Raw genomic sequence first — 16,742 nt, 5'->3', positions numbered from 1 at the left:
CAGCAGGCATTGATTGAATTGCTGCTTGACAAAGCAGAAACTGCTTATTGAGCTAATGCACCTGTGTGTTGGAATCGATCTTGCAATGTCACTTGCAAATGCGTGGCAGGAAGATGTAGAGGAAAGAAAGGGACACGCAGAAGGGATTGGAAAGAGGAATTTGGTAAGACTTTAGTTTAGTAACGATAGTTTCTATTTTCCTTTCCCCATATCTCCTGTGCTTATTTCTATTCTAATAATCTGTGGATGTCCTGTTTGCCTCTCTGCTACGTTTCTTACATTTGGGACCTCCCTTGGTATTTTTATAGCCTATTTGATTGTTAAGATTTCAGATCAGCTGTTTGTATGAGTTGTGACTTTGTTACAGTCCGGTGTTTACATGAGGAAAAGCATGATTATGAATATGCCGTGCATTTGATTTAATCAGCAGTTTATTCATTTGGCAGAAGTTTGATCGCCTCCCGGAATAAGATATCTATTGTCTTTTGAGCATAATGGTCACTGTTAATCTTATTTTCTTCAGGGCACAGTTTCCAAGCCATAGATTTAGTCTAGTCCTAGACCATAAACTTTTTTAAGTGGAGGTATGCATTGACTTTTTTTTTCCAATTCCTGGTCAAGGCTTAATGAAATCTGCTGTAATCATTTGTAATAAAAGACAAACTATCCACAGAGCACAAGTTCAGCTTGGAAAGTTCAATTTTTAGTTTGCTTCCTTACTATAGCTGGTATATAAAAGCCGGATACAGCTTCTTTGTCTGAAAAGTGAAGCCAGTGTGGAAGTACTTTAAACCTACATTCCTACTAGTGACCAGGAAGGGGTAATAAGAGGCATATGGTTGCAAAACGAACAGGTATCCAACCAAAAGATCATAGCGCTATATATGAGAGCAGCCTTCAGCTGCCTTGATATGACCTCAGTGAACACTTTGTTGATGAGTTTAAAGTCTGTTAAATACAAGGGGATACTCATTTAGTATACAATGGTCTTGAATCAAAAAGGCCTATAAAGCAGGACATTGTTTGGGGCAGACCTACTTCTTGATTGTTCTGTTATTAGTGTTCAGTATAAGTTAGATTCATGTCTCTCTTGCCACACAAAACAGAAAGATGGCAACAGAAGCGCTTACAGTGGGATTTCACCAGCTGATCAGTGGCGTTACAATGTCTATGTCCAACTTTTATATACAGTCTATAACTATGAAACATATGCATTGTATGTACAGGAGGAACACAGCAGAAGAAGATTAGAAAGTTAAGTAATTTAAAACAGTAAAATTGTTTAGGTTCTAGCCCACTGGTTTAACCTACTGGTTAATTATGTTTTAGGTCATTTAAACAGGGCATTTCTAATCTGATTTGGCTTTTGGACAAATAATAATTAGAATATTAAAGTTCATGTATTTGGTGCCACTTATTAGAGTCTTGTATCTTCCCTCATTAATCATCTGTTCATCAGTGTGCCTGCGTCCTTTCCTGCTTTGTCCCCTTGTCTTTGGGTTTCCTTTTTGGAGATTTATTTTTGGCCTGACCTGAGCTGTGCTTTGCCTGCTTGGACAACTTTTTCTTATTTTTGCTTCCTTGTTCAAAGTTTGTTCCACTCTAGTAAATTTCATTAAAGTTAATTGTTGCTTTTTATGACCTTTTTAGGTTATTATACCCCACATGTAGCCTCTCTTTCAACATAATACAAGTATGTAAATTCCTGCACAGATACATAAAGGCATAAATAGGCTTAAGAGAGTTGAGTCAGGCTGAAGTCAGAGCCAGGAACTGCAATTTCTTTCAATTCATGATGGCGCAAAATCTTTGCAGCTGTTTAGTCCTTACCACCTGCCTGTTTGGATCTCTCTTGCAGTCTTGCGTGAAAATGAGTTGGATTAAATTACCGTTACACACAATCGCGTCTTTTCCCATTGTGTTGCTTTGTATTTATTTACAGTGATGTAACTTGTATGGAAGGAAATTGGAAAGAAAAAAAAGCAAATGAGACGAGTCAAGTCAGGAAATAGCAAATCTCTGCGTAGTGCATGGATTTTATTCTGCACCTCCGTAGTATCTCTCAAGCTATATTTGTGCGCATATACTTTATCTGCTCTGTTACACTGTCAATCATGCATCTTCTACTCCCATCTGATACATGGCAGAGAGAGTGATGTTGCATCAACTTTACAGAGACAGGCTCCAACCTGTGTCTCTACATCCCTTCAACACGCTTCAATGCTCTTCTTTCTTGTACTTTCTGTAATTTTTAGATATATAGTCTCTGTCCCTCCTACTACTGTCGACTTAACCAAAGTAAAACAAACAAATCTATCCTCGAACAAAGCTCTCTTTTCCCCCTATCATTTGGCTCTTGCAGTTGATGACATGAAGCTTTTTACAAAGGGATCAAAAAGTATTCATACCCTTGTTGTTTTCAGTTGTTTGTTTTATTGAATTTTGGTTTATTGAATTCACATTTCAACAATGCATTTGCAGAAACGTGACTACTGCCAAAGAGTCTTCAACGGAGGACTAAAAAGGGACTGAACTCTTCATGACCAAATTCTGTTTCTGAGTTTTGTGAATTTGCAAAAAAAAAAAAAAGAAATCTCAAAACCGGTCGTTACTTTGCTATTATCAGTTGTTAAGTTGCTCATGTGACACCTTTTACTACAGCACTACAGATTCATGATGCCTTTATTTTGCAACGTAAGCCTTTTCTAATCATTGTTTTGTGATAGATGCGTTGTGCGGTGTGCAAGGGCAGATAGCTTTTCCTTCTTCTGGAGAAAGAGAAAATGACAAATAGAGAAACAGGCTTGAACACACCCAGGAAGTGAGCACATCAATCATACTGGGGTCAAAGGCCACCCCATCTTCTGTTCTAGGAAGCAGGAATGAGTGAGGATGGGGAGTAGAGGCAAGGTGATGAAAAGAATGTGAGGGATGGATGATGCGATGGATGGCAAGGTGCCTGTGCTGATTGTTTGTGTGCACTTTGGCGTGTTCGCATGCTTCTACTTCTAGCTGCTGTGTGTTGTAGAATTAGCTACACTGATGGATGAGGACGACCACTTGCAGCGAAAGCGCTTAAAGCACATGGGCTCCAGGGACAGGCCTTGTCACAATCACCCATCCAAGTGACTTATGGACCTGCCATGAGGAACAACAAATGGCTGGTGCTGTTGGGTGGGATGCAACCAGTTGGAAAGGAATAGTCCATATAACGACATGAGCCAAACTCGGTGGAAGAAATGCATGTCTCTTCTTGAAAACAGGAACTACTAAGGCCTGCTTTATTTCCTTATGAAAGCTGTAAATTGTGTGGAAAATAATTCAGATATATAAAAACATGTAAAGTTAAAGGAGAAAAAAGTGAACAAATATTTAAAATGTTATGTTGCTTTTCCCCCCCCTCAAGCTTCTCCCATTTTCTTACTTTCTATGTTTAGGATTTAGCCTGCAGGTATGAATGGAACAGACTGTGATAAATGAGCTTTTAAATGCTGGTTGTCTTTATACACCGCTGCCTCGGTATTCTAGTTTTTTTCTGTTATGTAAAGAGAGGCGTCACTTTTGCTCAACTTGTATTTTTGTTTTCTGGAGCATTCCAAAGGGAGAATAGCAAAGCCAAGACAAAAACTTCTTTTCGCTTCCTTTGTGCGAAGCAAATACATCTTTTTCTATCCTGCTGCTCATTGGTAACTGCTTCACATTGTGGGAGTAAAGGCAATATTGATGATTCACCGGCAGGTTAAAAATGTATGTGCTATATCTGCGCTCCAGGCCTAGCCCTGTTTGGGGATTGCATGGGTAATGGCACTATTAGACTTAATTTACTGCCCAAACTAATAACCTGAAATGAAGAGTGTGATGGGATTATTACGTGCAGACACACAGAGACACACATGGATGTGTATTAGAGTCCATGCATTCCCATACTTAACACATCTCCACTCTGACAGTGCTGCACCCTCAGTCATTTTTAATTCAGTGAAATCAGCCAGCTGGTTCATCTCTCTGTCTCTGTCACTATTTTGCAGACACACAAATGTACACATCCAGTCTGTGTTCATGCCGTCTTTTTCTCACGCATCTGTCATCCCAGTCTAAAAATAGACCTCACAGACATTCTGACTGTAAGAAGGAAAAGCACAGGTGTAACTAATAACATTACCGATGGCTCCGTTCCATTTAGGCATGCCGGTAAGCCAACATGTACAATATCAGGGCTCTAGTACTGGCACATCTAAAATGGAACGCAGCCAGTGTTGATGCTGTTATTTACTCAAGTCAAACTGTCGGCTGTAAGAATGAGCTCTGTTCCTGTGCATCACTCCATGTTTCTGTCTTCCTCTATCCTTTGCCTTCAGTATCAAACACTCACAGTGACTTTGATTCAGACTCACATGGTTTAATGACAGGGTCAAAACCATTTCCTGCTTGGCAACAGAGCCCCCTGTGGCCAAACTGCAGCACTAAAAAAAGTCAGTCCCAGCAGCTAATATGCTAATCCAGCAGAGTCCTTGTGTATATGCTAATGTGGTAATGTTGGAAGGGAAGCTGTAATAAGGTAGCATCGGCTGGTCAAAATAAAGGCTGGGAATTGACAAGTCAGCCTGTCATTAGAGTAGTGGATTGTGCCAGAGGGAGAGTACAAAAGTACTAACCAGGTATTTTAAAAGGTAAATCAGCAGCAAGTCGCGTAGGGCATCTTTAGCGTGTGAGCAGGTGTTCTGCCTTCAACAGATGATGGGAAACACCTGCTGTGAAATCACTGATGGAGCCAGAAGTGCAAAGTGCAGCTGTGAGTCACTACTGGTTTTACTCTTAAAAACCCTCTTCAGAAGAATAGGGAAATGTTAGGGGTGTGGAATTGGCTCAGATGTTTTGCTGTTGGTTAACAGTGTTAAAGCCAGGGCATATCCATAGATAGCAAACATACTGACTCATTTAATCAGGGAATTCTGGTTGACATGGTGAGACCAACCCATTCAGCCCTGTGCTCCATAATCACTTTACACAGTGTGTTGGTGCTTTTATGTATATTTATGCATCTACGGATCCAATGTATAAATACTGGAATGTATTAACTTTCTCTGACATTTGCAAATGAAAGTAATTTTTATTCTGTCAGTCAAAAATACCTTCTTCCAAATATGAAAATTAAACATGAAGATACTTTATGTAAAGATTCAGTGCAGAGTTTAATTCAAACGTTGACCACAAGGGGCAGTGTTTTACCTGTTAAGGCCTTTATACACCAGACACATAAAACCCATGTGAATATTTTGCATGTTACAACTATGGATCAGACTCACCTACTTATCTTATCTTAATAGGGCAGCCGTTCGCACTGGCCACATAATTTTGCTGGACAGATTTGCCAATTTTTTACATTTTTTTAAAGTTCACACAGTTCGACACTTCTCCGGGTCAATCGGCTCTCTGAAATGATTTCTCTGCCTCCTCACGTGTGGTCCCACCTCTGCCAACAAGAGTTCAAACTGAAATTCTTCCTGCTCCTGCCTTCTCATGAGAATTGGACAAACCCAGACTCTCCTTCTGTTTTTTTTTTTGTTTTGTTTTTTTTATCTCATTATCGCTTGATGTGAACTTAATTTAGGATTATTTCTCCACCTCTTAGTGGTACAAATGGTATTGCATAAAGGCACAGCCTGACCAGTTTGACTTCAGTTAATATCCTTTCAACACAATACATACAAAGTGGCTGTGTCTTCACATTCTGTTAATAACCTTTATTAGTTTTCAAAGTTTTGAAACTATTTTTAAACACAGGAATTTACAATGAATATCTTTAAGCAGATGCCTTATTGTGTTTCTTTAAGAAATCTTGCTCATGCTATGATTTTAAGTCCTGCAAATATGAACACAGACAGTTAAAATTTGTATCTAACCATGACTTAGATATGAGTTCCACCTTCGCAATCATATTTTTTTTTCTTACCATCTGAATCAACCCATGTAAGCTGTTTACACATATAAACTCCTGAAAATGTCAGGAGGATACGGTTGGAAAGCTGTCTGAAGTTGTCTCTCAGACAATGTTCCGACAACGTCTAGCACACAGCGGGGTGCAGTTTGCATCAGCCGCTTTCTAGCTACTGGAAACACTGCGGTTTTAGAAAAAGGTGTCTGCTTAGTAAAGCATGCAGTGGGCAGGGCACCCACTCGGTAGCTGTGGTGTACAGGACAGATAACTGCAATAATCTTACATTGACGCAAATCATGGGTATCAGACGTCACAAGAACCAGGGTGCATGCATTTTAAACAGTGTAATGTCTGACTTGGAATGTCTGGAAAAGTTCAGAGCTGCAGTGCACTTGCAAAAAACAGCTGTAGGCAATCCTGACTTGAACTACTGTATAATGTATTCAGCTTAAAATGAGGAATAAAATTAGGAGGAAGGCGAGGTTGGCGGTGTCAAAAACACACATGATGTTCGAGAAGGAGCCCGGGGTTTGTGTGAGACTATTTTTAAGTTTAGTTTTACTTTTATTTTCGCTTGCTGTTACATCTGTGCAACAAAACTACTTGGTTAAGGTTAACAAGAGACTATAGTTTAGGTTAAAATATACCGGTACATAAAGTGGCTTGTGACACATTTTAAAACTTAACTAAAAGTTGTAATAAGCTACTTACATTAACAACATTTTCTTTCCGTTAGCTTCACACCTGGGAGTAGCAGAGTATGCTCGCACACACACAAAGACATTTCAAATCGCACTCGTAGAGGTCATGTTTTTTGTCTGCTGCGTGGACTGGACACAAACTGTTTGCAGTTTATTTACCAGCCAGTTAATTCCACAGCTCAAGCTCTGTAGAATGCACTATGGGGTGAAATGATTGATCCGTCCTTGTTAGACCTTGCTGTAAGCAAGTCTTTAGCTTAGACTAGAGTGAGGAAACCTGAAACATGAAAACAAACAATCACAAGAAAGAAAAAGAAAAAAAAGATAAAAAGGGGCTTTTAGGGTTTGACTTAAAGCATTTCTTGTGTGTCAAAGCAGCACAACAAAAAGATCATTGCATTATATTTTTTCCCAAGAAAAGGATCACAAGAAGCATCTTAACATGCCAGTCATGCACTCGTCTTTATGAATGTTAAGAGCTAGTTATTTAAACAAATGACAAACATTTTCTAATTAAAGAAAAGGCAAAATTTTCTTAAGACATGCTTTTTTCTTGGGCAGTCAGTAAGAGAAGACTAAAAATATTTTATTTATTTATTTTTTGGTAATACGTTATAGAGCTGGAGACATTAGATAGGATAAAAAAAAACTTGAGTGTGGTTTGAGCACGATGGCGAGGTGCCAGCGAGCTGTGTTTCTGTGTAGGAGCCATTCTGTCCTCGCTGGAGTTCAACCCAGTTCCTGTTGAGGGACTGAGCTTCATCCAAAGTCCAGCACATGTTCTGGCCAGGTCCCTCGCTGTGTGGGAGTGTGTGACCGGGACAGTAAGCTGGGTGACACAGAGTACGTGTGTGTGTGTGTGTGTGTGTGTATGATGTTTGTTTGGTCATTGCCCTTTTGCTCACACTCTAAGGATTTACTGTCTGAAATGCAGAGCAAAGCTCTAATCCACTGCACTCCTATATAGTACTGTAGCAGTGTGACTTAGCTGTTCAGGTGTAAGTCATTAAGGTACATGGAAACTGTGTCTTTCACTGGAACATAACATGAGCTCACAGACACGAGATTGGCTGAACTTCCTCTGAACTTGATTTACATAATAATACATAATTAGTCAAGGTTCTACCAATAGTGAGCGTGCTCCTTTGCATGCACCTACATGATTGCACAAGCAGTGATGGTCAACATAGCGTGCTCAAGCGACTACCCTGATAGGTAAAACAGCACTTAGTGCATTTGGAATTTCTCGACTATGTCAACTTCTGTCGGAGCTCTGCTACTACATTTAACTATGTGCACACATCTCAGAAGATACGATTTTATCTGTTTATCTGTTTGTTTTGGAAAGATGTTGCTGCTTGGGTCAGAAATGTTGCCATGAACAGATGGCTCTGTGTGTCGTTATCTGTCATCAGACTTTCCCTCGTTTTCTGGCCCTTGGCAGTGCTAACGTGATGCAGTGCCACATACTTTACCACAACCCGCCTCGTTTACTGTCAGTTTTCTCTCCCCCCCCTTCTATTTCTACAGCTTTGCCCAGCTACACTTGTGGTAATCCTGGAAAGCTACTCAACGGCCACCAGCAGGGGTCTACTTTTAATATCGGGGACAAGATCCGCTACAGCTGCAGCCCGGGCCATGTACTAGAGGGTCATACCACCCTGTCCTGCCTTGCCACTTCAGCTGGTACTGCTGCCTGGGATTTCCCCCTTCCTTACTGCAGAGGTAAGTAGGAAGCTCAGCAGAAGGCCGTCTGTTATAAGAGACCTTTTGGCTAAATTTTTACATGTTAATTGAATCTGTTTTCAGTGCTTTTGCGTGAACTCTTCAGAGATATTTGAGGTCTTTCATTTATTTTTATGGAAAAAAGTTCATTCTTTGTTTAAAAGAAAGAAGAAAAAGAAACAAGAAATCTGCTTTGGTTATATCTACTAGTTGCTATAAAAAATAACTGACCTTGTTTTTGGAATGAAGAGCAATCGGTCTCACTCATTTAGTCTTTTCTCCACCAGGTGGATAAACCAGCTTCTCCAGCCCACATGCACCGACATACAGTATATTTACACATGCCTCTACATGACCTGACACTGGTTTTCGGTGGTTATTCTGATATCTTATTTACCATGGCAGGACCTCATGTGTTAGCTCCCAGTCAGGCGCTCGTGCCAGTTGTCCTTCCCTGCAAGCATCCCTGTGGCAGCGACACCTGCCAGTGCATGTTGTCTGCCACAACATGAGGATTCTTGAAAATACTTACACTGTAGGCAAAAGTGACACTATAATACTTCAGTTTACAAGATTGGTCTTTGAATAAAAGATTAATTCCTAGAAAACTGCTTGACCATCTATATTCATTTGCTTTCTTGTGTGTGTGTGTGTGTGTGTGTGTGTGTGTGTGTGTGTCACTGTGTCCGTGTGGCCAACGGTTTGTGTCAGTGCGCCTGCTGAGCAGACCGCTGAGACTCTATGCCATCTGCAGCCATGCCGGGAGTCAGGAAGCCCACATAGGAGCACACATGGCTGGGCACCACGCGCCAGCACAGTCCCCCCACCCTCCCTATCACACGCAGGCACATGCACATGCCTTTTCTCCACATCAAAATGGGAGATTATTTTGCATGCATTTCAAAATCACGGTTCTTTGTAATTTATATTTTCTTGACGATAACTTTGTCCGCTCTTTCATTTCTGTTTGCTTCCTAGAGAATTTCTGTTTAGACCCCAATTCAGCTTTGTCAATCTCCTCACCCCATTCCCACCAAGGCTCCATCCTGGGGGGAAAAAAAAAATCACTCAAGCACTCAAGGATGTGATTATGTCACCTTTTCAGCAGAAATTACACGCCAACAAGTTTTAGAAACTGGCAATTTCCCCTGTGATTAATTGAGGTCTCCTGGTGCCACATAAAAGTCAACGTGTACACCTGAGTGCTCCTTCATAATGCATAAGTGTATTGTTAATGTCACTCCAATTATAGAGCCTGCCCATATGTGCTAGAGCAGAACTTGCACTGTACTTTGGGAGCAGAGAGAACATTTTGGCACAGTCACCATTCTGGACACAGGAGAGGACCAACGTGCCAGCACTGTCGGGCCAAAGATGATAAGCCAGCCGTTGATGACACAGATAATGTTTTACATTTCCTGTCTTGTGCCCAATTTGTTTTTTTCTTTAGCTGTGAGAAATGTCATTGCTTATCATATGAGTACACTTATAAAGGATTTAACATCAGTCTTTTATTCAGATTTTAACACCCTTTCCATCTCCACTGTCGCCCTTTTCTGAGCTTTTCTGTGCTCAGACCCACGCCTCATCTCTCTTGCTATTTTTATTTTTTTTGCTGCATATCTTTCCAGAAATAAGCTTACTTCTGACAAGTTCTAAATGTCAGTGCACATACCTGCAGCATCACACTGACACAACTTTTTATGTTTGGTGTGTACGCATCCATTATCCTGCTTATTGCAAAGACACTCTGACTTTTAGTTGTAGTCGGTCACATGTAATTAGAAAGTCCCAGATATAGCTTTCACGATTTCTGCTGGTCTTATATAAGGATTGATTTCTGGATGCATATTAAACACTAATGTGTTTTTATAGCTTGCATGCATCAGTCATGCTTATGTCTTATATCTTGCCATGACTCTCAGAGCAATCGAAGCAGCTCCTAACATTTAATAGAGAACCATGACATCCTAAGTGACAGGCTGAAAAATGCACTGTTCAACCGTGGGAAGCAGTCTGACATCTACAATTGACTGAAGAAAAAAATTAAATAAGTTTCTGCACACCTCACATACTGAACGGTTCAGAAGTTTTTTGGGGAGCGGGCTTTGGCTTCATATACTCTGTGGGTACAACCCGCTTTGGCTCCGTTGTCGTACAGTGCTTGCATCGGCCGGTGCCGGCTGCAAAAATTCAGAGAGTGACGGGGAAAAGTCAAGGTGAAGGCAAGAGTGAGGAGTCGGAGACTTCCCTTCAAGTGTGAAGAAACAGTCCTGTGTGGAATATCAATGCACTTCCTCATCCTTTTTTCTGTCTGCATTCTACTTCCTGTCACTCCAACTGCAACGATCACCTCTCGCCCCTCCCGCCATGCGCCTCTCTTCTCTCTTCATCGTCCACTCTCCTCCTGCACTTTTCCCTTACCCAGCCTCGCATGTCACCTGTCATCCTCTTCATCCCCTTCTTTTCCCCCTTCTGTCGTAGTTTCCCTTCTATTGAGGTTCACACCTCACAGGTTTCCACTCGCCCGTACACTCTCCTGCCCTCCCTCAGGGGGAGTGTGGTGGTGACAGGTAGAGTGGATGATAGACAGGGCCAGACACTTTTGATCTCCTCCTCCCTTCTTTACCGCCACACACAGCTAGTTGGCCACTCGATATAATGAATCCCACTCCACGGTGATGCAGATATGTCCTCAGAGACACTCACACATGCACGCATACACACACACCCTTCACAAGTACTGTGGAAGTGTCGTTCAAAACTTCTTTTGACGTGTCCCCTCTGTTCACAGATTTGTGAACTGATCTATAAATGAAAGAAGGCTGTATTTCAGGCAGTGTCACATGCTGCATTGTTCACAGCTGTAATGAACATATCAGAAGCTGGCATGGGGAGTTAACCTGGCAACATTTTAAATGCATGCGTTATTATTTAATGATCTCCTTAAAGCACCGTTGAGGCGGGAAAGAGTTGCTTTGATTAACACAAATCTGAATTAATCAGAATTTAATCACTTCCCCCCACGTTGCATTAAGTTGCATCATGCTGCTTTCCCCGCTTCCTGACGACTGTAAGAGCACTGTAGGGCATTTTGAAATCCTATGACTTCTTTCTCTCTGGCCTATGGCAAAAATTGCAGACAAAGGAACAATATGCTGTAACTCACTACACAATTTCATGCTTCTGAGCTTGGAAATATGCAATTGAGCCTGCGGCAGAAAGATAATGTGTAGCCAAAAAATAAATAAAATGTAAAAAAAGAGGAAAAAATATTATTATTATTGTTACTGTAAATTGCAATAAATAAGGCTAGGAAGCCATATCTGTTGCTGGTCAGTGGTTCCGTGTTAAATCCAGAGTCAAATTTAAAATCTTCACATCATCGTTCTTAAATAATCAAGCCCCATCTTATTGAAGACTTTATCCAAAGCACCATATCACCCCGACAGAACACTTTGCTCTCAGACTGCAGGCTTACTTGTGGTTCTTATGGTATATATTAGGCTGCTGGGGGCTTTCCATCACGCACTGAGCGTTTCTTGGCTTATCACTTTTCACTCTCTATGTTAAAAGTGGTGAGTAACCCCCAGTGTACCTCACCTCTGATGGGTTGTGGCAGATGGCTGCCTCTCCTTGAGTGTTGTTCAGCTGGAGGTTTCTTCCTGTTAAAAGGGAGTTTTTCCTTCCTACTGTTGCCAAGCACTCATTCACAGGGGGTCGACTGATTGTAGGAATTTTTAAAAAATGAATTGAAACAGTTTTATGATGCTGGTCAACAACATCTTTTCTCAAAACAGTTTCAAGATAGTTTGTTTGTTTGGTGTCATGGAAACTGAGACATCTACAGATGTTTTCATCTGTGTGCTGATGTTTTCTTGTCCTATTAGCCTTTCTTCAGTAATTGCATTCATATTTGTTGGCAGTCCTGTATCAATCAGTATACTGGAAAATCCTTAATTAAAAGTTCTCTTCTTACATGATATTCACCTTGTATATCTTATAAATGTATTCCTAACAGGTGGAAAGTTTACGGTACCGCCTAGGTTCTTTCCCAAAGAAATGGACTAAAAAAGTTATAGAATATAATTTTGGAAGATGTTGAAATAAATCATATAATTGTTGTCATTGGAAAAGTTTGCTTCCAAGACCCTGATAGGAGAATAAAAATATATAAATAGCGTCCATTTTCAAAAGGCATTAACCATGTTTGAGAGGGATTTTTGTCAATATGAACTCATTTTGTGTAAGCCAGAAACTACCCCATCAAATTTTATTATGATAGCTTCAACAGTCAAACGTGACCTTTGACTGCAGTTAAGCTGCAGTTTGTTTATTAGCGTTTAACTTACCTCGCTCGCCAGCTGCTTGCCAGTTGTCTGTACACTAGGGTTTCCTGACTCCTCATATCTCTTTGTGGCATCTCTGATTACCAATAGCATTGGTGTGGGCAGCATGGAAGGCTGACATGCACCCCTGGGGTAGTACTATCCACCCTCCATGACGCACAATGTGTGTTCCCAAACACAAAAAAATAAGGCATGAATGAAAGACAAACATGCAAACCAGGAGTTTATTTCACACTTTCAGTATGAAGTAACATTTTGATGCTGACTTTCACAGCTGATAGATTTAGCTTAGTTAACATAAGTGGATGGATATCAGCTGAACAGCTAAAAGAGTATGAGATCAAAGCATTTTTGTCCTTACCAGATTCTTGCCAGTTTGTTTTACCCTTTCTGTGTAAAATATCTCACCTGTCACTCCTGCACTCTTCAATTGCGGTTCCCACACACAGTGGAGAACCGTGGGGAAAAAACAAAAAAAGTTAAGGAGACGAAATAAATGAACGTGCCTGCACACGCACAGTCACATTACGCTTTGATTTAAAAAATCAAATCAGCAGTCACAAATGTCCTCCTGTTTTTAATCATTTGATGATTACGATGGATCAAAGTAACTGTTCCGAACACACACACAAACACACAATAACTCTAAAGGTCATGTAAGTCCTTGAATAAACTTGTGTTGCAAGTACTGGTTATATGTGGGTGTGAGGGTGTGGTGTGACACTATACCAAGGCAGATTTCATTTATTATCAACCTCATAATAATGCTATCATTTTACTACCAACGTAGAGAAACTATATAAAAATCACCTTGAGTGACGAGTTGTTGCCGAACACGTCGACCAACGTTAATCCCCACCACCATTATCTATCTGCGCAACCCCTCTGTACACATTCAGCGATCGGTACACCTCACACTCACGTGTCTGTGATTATTTTTGTTTTGCAAAGATTTTTCTTCTGATATTAATTCTTTCACAATTCTGTTTCTCTCTGCAGCGGATGACGGATGTGGAGGGACACTGCGGGGCCAGAGTGGGGTGATAACTACTCCCAATTACCCATCTGAATATAACAACAATGCCGACTGCACCTGGACTGTGCTGGCTGAGCCAGGAGACACCATTGCCCTGGTTTTTTCTGACTTTCAGCTGGAGGATGATTATGACCTGTTGGAGGTCAGCGGCACTGAAGGTTCTTCGCAATGGTGAGTAGTCAGCTTGCGGCATTTATCTGGGGAGAGAGCTGAGAAGGGGGGAGAGGTAATGCACCACAGGCATGCAGGCTTTTTTTTCAGGTGGTCGAATGAGTGTGGTGAAGTATGGTTGGAAGTGGATCGGTGTTACTGTATGTAGGTCTGGTGGAGCTGGATCATAGCTGGTACTAGCTTCAAAATGAAATAGGGCGATAACAGTAATTTGTTTGATAGGCAGCACCTAGCTTTTATATTACAAACTCAGCCTGGGTATATCATATGGTCTCTGGTTCTAAAGTGTAATTTGAACACTCAATCATGGTCACACGCTCGCACTCATTCTCTCGATTACTCAGTCTCGCACAAACACACATGCTCGGCTCTAATGATGAAGAGATAGGATGTCCTGGCGTCAGCGTGGGTCTCTCACCATCTGTGGCAGCTCCTCCTCTCTCTGACAACTCTCTCAGCTCAGGAAGTAATTAGAGAGCTCGATTACCACCGCCAGCCGTAAAGTGTTGTTTCACCCCCATTCTCGCGGAAACAGAGAGAAGCCCGCGTGAGCACAAACGGTCATGCACGCTAAAGCATTCACACTTTCAGCTACACTTTAATATATTTTCACTGCCGCTTAAAGATTTGTTGCAAACAGATATATTCTTTCACACATACACACCGGCGTTTTGTGCCTTCCGAGACCACACATAGCCAAGCTTAGCTTGAAAAACAAATATATATTTATATATTGGTTGAATACAGGTAGATGCATTTTTATGCATCAGGAAAATCTGCCATGCTGCCTTTGTCTCGGATATAATATAAAAATGCAGGTTTAGTTTCAGGATCGTGTCGGAGACAGACAGCTCAGATAAAAAAAAGAAAGACAGAAGACTTTGGAGTTAGAGCCACAGGCAGTTGGCAGGAAAGGACAAGCTATTTAATACTTGAGACACAGGCTCTGAGAGACAGAGAGGAGGGAAAAAAGACTGTTGATAAGGGAAACAGGTTCAGAAAGAATATATGAGAAGTCATCTCAGAGTGAGAGGCCCCAGGAAACCTCATGTCGGTTTCACTCATTCGCTTAGTAGTTAAGCAAAAATACTTCCCAAGAAGAACTTGATTGACTCTGAGCGGTCTTAGAACTGAAAAAATTCTGCCTAGTAGTCTGATATTAAAGTCTCGTTGAATCTTTGCTTGGCCAGTGGAGAGCTGATCGCTTCCTGGGCTCCCACAGACCGCCGCCTGACTGTGCTTCTTTTGCATATTTTACGATGTCATCAGCTTCTTGTCCTAGACTTTGATTTGCTCTATGTTGTCATGGGGAAGCGCCCAGTTCTCTACTGGCTGTGTCATCTTTGTGGCAGTTGTTGCCAGTGGCGTCTATGGTAGTGCACCTGCAGCATGGCTTTGCTGTCTTAAAGAACAAGGAAGAGCAGAAGGGAGTAAGTCACTAGAGAGGAGGCAGAAGGGCTTTGGCAAGTGATGGATACTGCAAGTCACAGTTGATCATGCACATTGGAAGGAAAAGGAAGTACAAGAGACAGAGGACACGATGCAGACAAGCTGGCTTGCATCTATTGTTTCACTTTTTTTCTCCTGTTTCGCTAGCTTAAGTGTTACCCACATACTGTACCACTGATTTGTAAAAGTTTTGGCTATTTTTTCTCATTTTTAAAAACTCATCAGCCCACTTTACCTCCAATGTGTCGAGGTAGTGAGCAGGGAGTACTAAGGATGTGGAGAAAGTGAAGTGAATCACAGCGAGTATTACTATGGAAGAATGTGGCCCGGTCTTATGAATTGCATTTTCTGCTACATAATGTGAGCAGCTGGGTGCTGGTTTACTTAGGGAAAAGATAGCAGCAGGATACAATATGAGAAGAAGATAAACCGTAGGAGGCGATGTGATGCTCAGGGCGTTGTTCTGCTTGTAAACCTTTGGTCTTGGAATTCATTTTAATTTAGCTTGGGCACCAACCTAAACATTGTGCATCCTCATGGCAGTGGTTTTCCTTAATGTGCCTGGCCAAAAAAAAACTCTTTCAGGGATGATTTGAGAAGAGGGTTGTAACCTCGTGTGTTTGTGTGAAGCTCAACGCTTCTTTCTCAACAACTCTCCAAGAAGAGGACAAAGATTATTATTAATGTTGTGGCTGATTGGTGAGGGCAAAAGAGGGATGCTATGGTACAGCAGTAAAGGAATGAGCAGACACTAGTGATGACGTGTGAAAGGAAGGGCAGGACCTTTGAAGAAGAGGGTGGACGTAAGGTTGAGAGATGGGTGCAAGGATTGAAAACTCAGCTGGTGGCCAATTAGAGAGGTCAGGCTTGGCTGTTTGATGACGCTGACCTAAAGCCTTTCTGCTCTCAGTGAATGAATGGATCAGTGAACCTTCAACTCAGTGGGGCTTGACGGTTGATGATCTCTCTCTCTTCCTCATCATGCAAATACGCTCTCTGATTTCATCACACTGGTGTGTACACAGCTGCTAAGCTTAAAAGCTGTTTCTGTATTTCAGATCTTATGGTTTACAGTTTAGCTCCAAAGGGTCATGTCGCTAATATGAGAATACTTGTTTTTGTTTGTTTTTTTTACATTTTTCAATCTTGTATTGCTTTCCATTGGCTTTAAGAAATATATCACTATAAATTACTGGTATTTGCAAATGACTAGAACGCTTTCTTGTTCTTGAGTGGGTGATGTCGGTCTCCCTCTATCCGATTGCAGCCGTTGTTCAATATGTGGGAATCTGTCTGAACTTTATTGATTGATACCTGACTGACAGGTTCATTGATCTGACACAAAAAAGAAGGGCCAAGAGATCGTGGTCAAA

At 41.3% G+C, this 16,742-nt stretch overlaps 1 protein-coding gene across 1 annotated transcript in view; it reads left to right on the top strand.

Moving 5' to 3' along the window:
* csmd2 (CUB and Sushi multiple domains 2) overlaps positions 1–16,742 on the top strand; it is a 276,414-nt gene that overhangs the window by 77,990 nt on the left and 181,682 nt on the right. The window contains exons 4-5 of the mRNA XM_086281126.1: positions 8,170–8,364; positions 13,713–13,920. Of these exons, the coding sequence (XP_086137252.1) occupies positions 8,170–8,364; positions 13,713–13,920 (403 nt within the window). The remainder of the gene's footprint in view (positions 1–8,169; positions 8,365–13,712; positions 13,921–16,742) is intronic.

The sequence above is a fragment of the Aulonocara sp. 'chitande type north' Nkhata Bay genome, linkage group LG22 (genome assembly GCF_057382095.1).
Source record: "Aulonocara sp. 'chitande type north' Nkhata Bay isolate Kocher_YH1m ecotype deep benthic linkage group LG22, A_spYH_male_GT1.1, whole genome shotgun sequence".
NCBI lineage: Eukaryota > Metazoa > Chordata > Actinopteri > Cichliformes > Cichlidae > Aulonocara > Aulonocara sp. 'chitande type north' Nkhata Bay.
Note: the sequence above shows the minus strand (reverse complement) of the source record. Positions and strands in the feature narration are given on the sequence as shown.